Source organism: Poecilia formosa, unplaced genomic scaffold (genome assembly GCF_000485575.1).
Source record: "Poecilia formosa unplaced genomic scaffold, Poecilia_formosa-5.1.2 Scaffold982, whole genome shotgun sequence".
Classification (NCBI taxonomy): Eukaryota; Metazoa; Chordata; class Actinopteri; order Cyprinodontiformes; family Poeciliidae; genus Poecilia; species Poecilia formosa.
In genome coordinates this window covers 63029-67271 of record NW_006800921.1, presented here as the reverse complement: position 1 = coordinate 67271, position 4243 = coordinate 63029, and the positions used below count along the sequence as shown (strand labels likewise).

The 4243-nt window shown below is 47.5% G+C and overlaps 1 protein-coding gene across 4 annotated transcripts in view; it reads right to left on the bottom strand.

Annotated features, from left to right (window-relative positions):
- Window positions 1-1123: 1123 nt before the first annotated feature.
- The window catches only part of LOC103132271 (zinc finger and SCAN domain-containing protein 12-like), a 3914-nt gene continuing 794 nt past the window's right edge, over window positions 1124-4243 (bottom strand). For 3 of the 4 annotated variants that reach the window (XM_016667273.1, XM_016667275.1, XM_016667276.1), the window contains exons 2-4: window positions 3351-3599; window positions 1334-2495; window positions 1124-1259 (exon numbers count right to left, since the gene is read on the bottom strand). In XM_016667273.1, coding sequence (XP_016522759.1) covers window positions 1705-2495; window positions 3351-3599 — 1040 coding nt within the window. In that variant the 3' untranslated portion in view covers window positions 1124-1259; window positions 1334-1704. Of the gene's footprint in view, window positions 2496-3350; window positions 3600-4243 lie in introns of all 4 variants that reach the window. The other variant, XM_016667274.1, reaches the window with a different exon arrangement.

Genomic DNA, 4243 nt, shown 5'->3' with positions numbered 1-4243 from the left:
GTTTTCTTCTTTAGTGGGAATTAAATGACCCCATAGATGCATTTCATGCGCTTCGTAGACCGATGCGTTACATCTTTATGAGACAAAAACTGAGGAAAAGTGTTGTTTACATTCTAGTGAGGTTTTCACATCCTTTTATTTTTATTTTCTTTATTTTCTGTGCATGTTAGCTTTGTGTGAGTTAGCATTTATCCTCTGGTGTCTGAGGATAAATGCGGTTCAGAAAAGGATTTAGATCAGTAACTCCTTAGCTTATGTTATCAGAAACTGTAGAGTTTCATTATTTAGAAATGGAATTAGATACTTAGTAACCCTGAACAGGAGCACCTAGTTTACATGCTTTAGAACGTTAGGTTAGTTTTCTTTCCTTTGGTTTGTCATTTTGTTTGTATTTCCTTTTAACTCATATAAAGCACCTTGAGTTTCATCATTCACGTGTAAGCAATAAAATATTAAAATCATGAAAAACATCAGTTTGGTGCTTCTTGGTCTAAATAACTGAATGTGGTCAGACTTCAGTGGATTTATGTGAGTTTTGACGTTTGTGGTTTATTATTGTTCACAGAAAAAGTTTGTGTGGCTGCTGCACATTTTCATGCCAGTGAAAACATGTACATATATTTACACACACTTTGACACAAAGTAAATTTTTATACATGCCGACTTGTGCAAAAATATGGCGCCGCACATTTTTTGTGCGCACGCAGCTTTATGTATGCATGCGCACAAACATAAAGCTCTATGAAATTATCCGTCTCTAAACAATACAGACTGATTTTACCAACACAGCAATATCGTCTCGAATAACTTTCCAGGAATCCTTGATCATCTGAACCTGCTCCTCGCTGAGATGCGCAGCAGCTGCGGAGTACTGCACTAAAACCTGCAGTACTCCACATCGGCCACTAGAGGACCTCACTTCCTGCTCCTCCTGCACAGTTAGGACTCAGCCCAGAACGTCAGTTGCTTTATTCCCAGATTCATTGAGACTTCAGCTGTTTTTCTGATCTGACTGCAAGGTTCTGTTCTGGGATTGACCTGGACTGCTCTGATACAACCACGGTGGCACCTGATTGGCTGGGACTTAAAAATAAAACAGTTTTAAAAAGACTGGACAGAAACATTGATGGAGAAAACAAACTTTATTTAAAAGAATATGTAAGAAGACGGGTCAGAACCAGGGGCCAATGGATTTATCGGCACCAGTTGTTTGAATTTTGGGAGATGGTGATTGTCCCACATGTGAAGCTGATCTTATCCTCCGATCTTATCAAGAACAGCCTAAAAATCAACCACTGCCCTCTTCTGCTCTCTCCTGAGAGATCTGACTGACAGACCACCCACCAGGTCCGGTCTGCAAGTTGGCAGTTAACAAGTCACCACATTTTTACCAACTCAGTGACTTTCTTGCTATATTAAGCAACATTCCAGTCAAAAAAATTGGTATCGGCCAAAATCAGAATCAGCAGGTCAGGCTTTTTAAGGACTGGTGATCGGCCAGAAAACCTCCATCTGCAGCCCTAGTCAGAACCTCTAAAGACGGGTCAGAACCCCAGAACCTGACACTTGACCTGGGCCAGGGGACCGGACCAGGTCAAGTGTTTTTGTCCATTCATCATAATTTTGATTACTAAACCTGTTTAGTTGCCACTTTGTTCTTCTCTCTGAGGCCCCGCCCATAATGCTGAGGCTCCGCCCACACGTTCAGCCAGAGCTTGGCTCCACCCCTCTGTGCTGAGTCCTGATGTGGCCCAGCAGACCGGTCTTCTGGCTGAAGCTCCGCCCACATGTTCTGCAGATGAACGGTTTCTCTCCGGAATGCGTTCTGACGTGTCGCCACAAACTTCCTCCCTGAGTGAAACTTTTCCCACATTGCCTGCAGGAGAACGGTTTCTCCCCCGTATGGGTCCTCATGTGGGACAAGTAGCGGCAGTTGAACCGGAAGCGTTTCCCGCAGGTGTTGCAGGAATACAGACTGTCTGCTGCTGGAGTCCGCCGGGCCCAGTTGGCTGCTGACCGGCGAGCGGACGGCGTTTCACAGGGTCCGCTGTCAGTGCCGCGCAGCAGCGGGGCCGATGAGGTCGAAGGTCGTCCTCCCTCTGGACTTGGAGAGACAACGTCCTCGGCTGGGGACGCTGTCCAATAAGTCACCTGGGCTGCTGCTCCACCACCATCATCCAGACTCTCCGACCCAGAAGAACTTTCTGCATATTTTCTTCTCTTCTTATTGGATTTGACTTTAGATCCTTGAAGAGGTTCTGACCCAGAGTTTGGTTCTGGTTCTGGTTCAGTCTGATCACTTTCTTCATCAGTCAGAACCGCCATGAACGTCTCCGGGTCCGACTGCTCTTCCTCCTGACAGACACACAGATCCTCCTGGTACTCTTGCTTCAGTGAAAGTTCTGGTTCCTCCTGGTCCAGACTCCATGTCCTGCCGTGGTTCTGGAGCTGCTGGCCCATCAGAACCCGATCAGAATCTTGTTGCTGTGGAAGTTCTGTGGGAACAAGAGAAGACATGATCAGAACTGCAGATGGTTCTGCTGTCCAGACCCAGAGAGCTACAGTTTATTTTGTCTCTGCTTTGGACCGGACCGGACTGGACCAGACCGGCCTACTTCTCTGTAATGATCTGAGCTCCTTAAGCCTTGACTTCTGCTCGGACCTCCTGGTGCTGCTAAATTTGCTGCCTGACCAAAAGTGAGCGGCGGCCTGGATTTAACGTGAGCTAATACAGGAATCAGCTTCTCATTTCTTAGAAAGTCCCGCTGGACGACGTCCCGACGCCAAGGGGACGACGTCCCGACGCCAAGGAGACGACGTCCCGACGCCAAGGAGACGACGTCCCGACGCCAAGGGGACGACGTCCCGACGCCAAGGAGACGACGTCCCGACGCCAAGGAGACGACGTCCCGACGCCAAGGGGACGACGTCCCGACGCCAAGGGGACGACTATTACTACTATTCAGTTTTACCTCTGGTATGTAACTGGTATAACAAGAAAGACAAAAGCTTAACTGGGCCCCATGTGGGCCCCATATGGGGCCCATCGTCTTCCAGGAGAAAATGTGATCGGTGAGATCAGTTATGTCTCCGAGTTATTTTTTTTAACTTTTAATCAATAATAGATCAATAAAGCTCCAGTTCTCAGAAACCAAACGTTTGGTATCCAGTGGCCTGGTCTATCAGAGCGGAACCAGAACCCGACCCGGTTAGGTTCTGTTGATCTGCTGCTGATCCAGCGTTTGATTCTCCTGAATATGAGGAGAATTATCATGAGGTCCGGTTCTGCTGGACCCACTTTCCTCTGAAAGCCAGAACCACGTTGGGTCGGGTCAGGTCAGGAGAGGTACCGTTAGCCGGGCAGCACCAGGTCTCTCCTGTTCTCCAAGGTTTCGTGTCCGGCAGCTGGTGCTGATGATCCTGTTCTCCTCCAAACTGGACCGAGTTGATTCCAGAACCGCAGAATATCTCTCCGATCTGTGGTTCCTCATCCCGGCCCGGTTCTGGTTTACCTGGGTCGGGTCTGTGGTTTCGCTCCTGGCTCCATAGTTTAGGGTCAATCAGAACCGGGTCCTCAGGAACCTTCAGCTGCTGGAGTTCTGGACAGACAGAAGAACCGAGACCAGCGGTCAGCACCACGTCTGCTCCTGCTGGACCCGACCAGAATCAGTTTCAGCAACAGTCCGGTCCTGGTTTTGGTCGGGAAGTGAAGAACTGGCGGTTTCAGATCAGATCCAACTAGAAAAACTAAAATATTCTGGATCAACGACCAGATGTAGAAACTACATTTACGATTAAAAAGCACTAATTACAGCCTGCTTTCAGAGGAGCCCTCTTATAAAAATACCAGCCATCCCATAATTTGTTGTGTTATTAAGCAGAATAATTCTGCCTAAATCTGACCCGATACATCAAGTTATTTAAGTTAAGGTGGTCAGTGGCTGAAACAGGTAAAACCTCTCATTTTAATAAATAAAATAAATATTTTAGTACCTAAGACATTTATTTATAACAAATTTATTCATAAAATAAATAAATTTGTTAAATGTCCCAGCTCTAATTTTACTTGTGATGTATTAAACACAGAGCAGAGTCCAAACAGCAGGTTCTGCAAAGCTTCCGGTTCTGACCCAGAGCCGCTTCTGATTGGCTGATGAGGCGCCGACAGCCTGCAGGTTGGCCAGCAGCAGCTTCTCGTCCCGCTGGCCGCCGGGCAGCAGCTTCTCGTCCCGCTGGCCGCCGG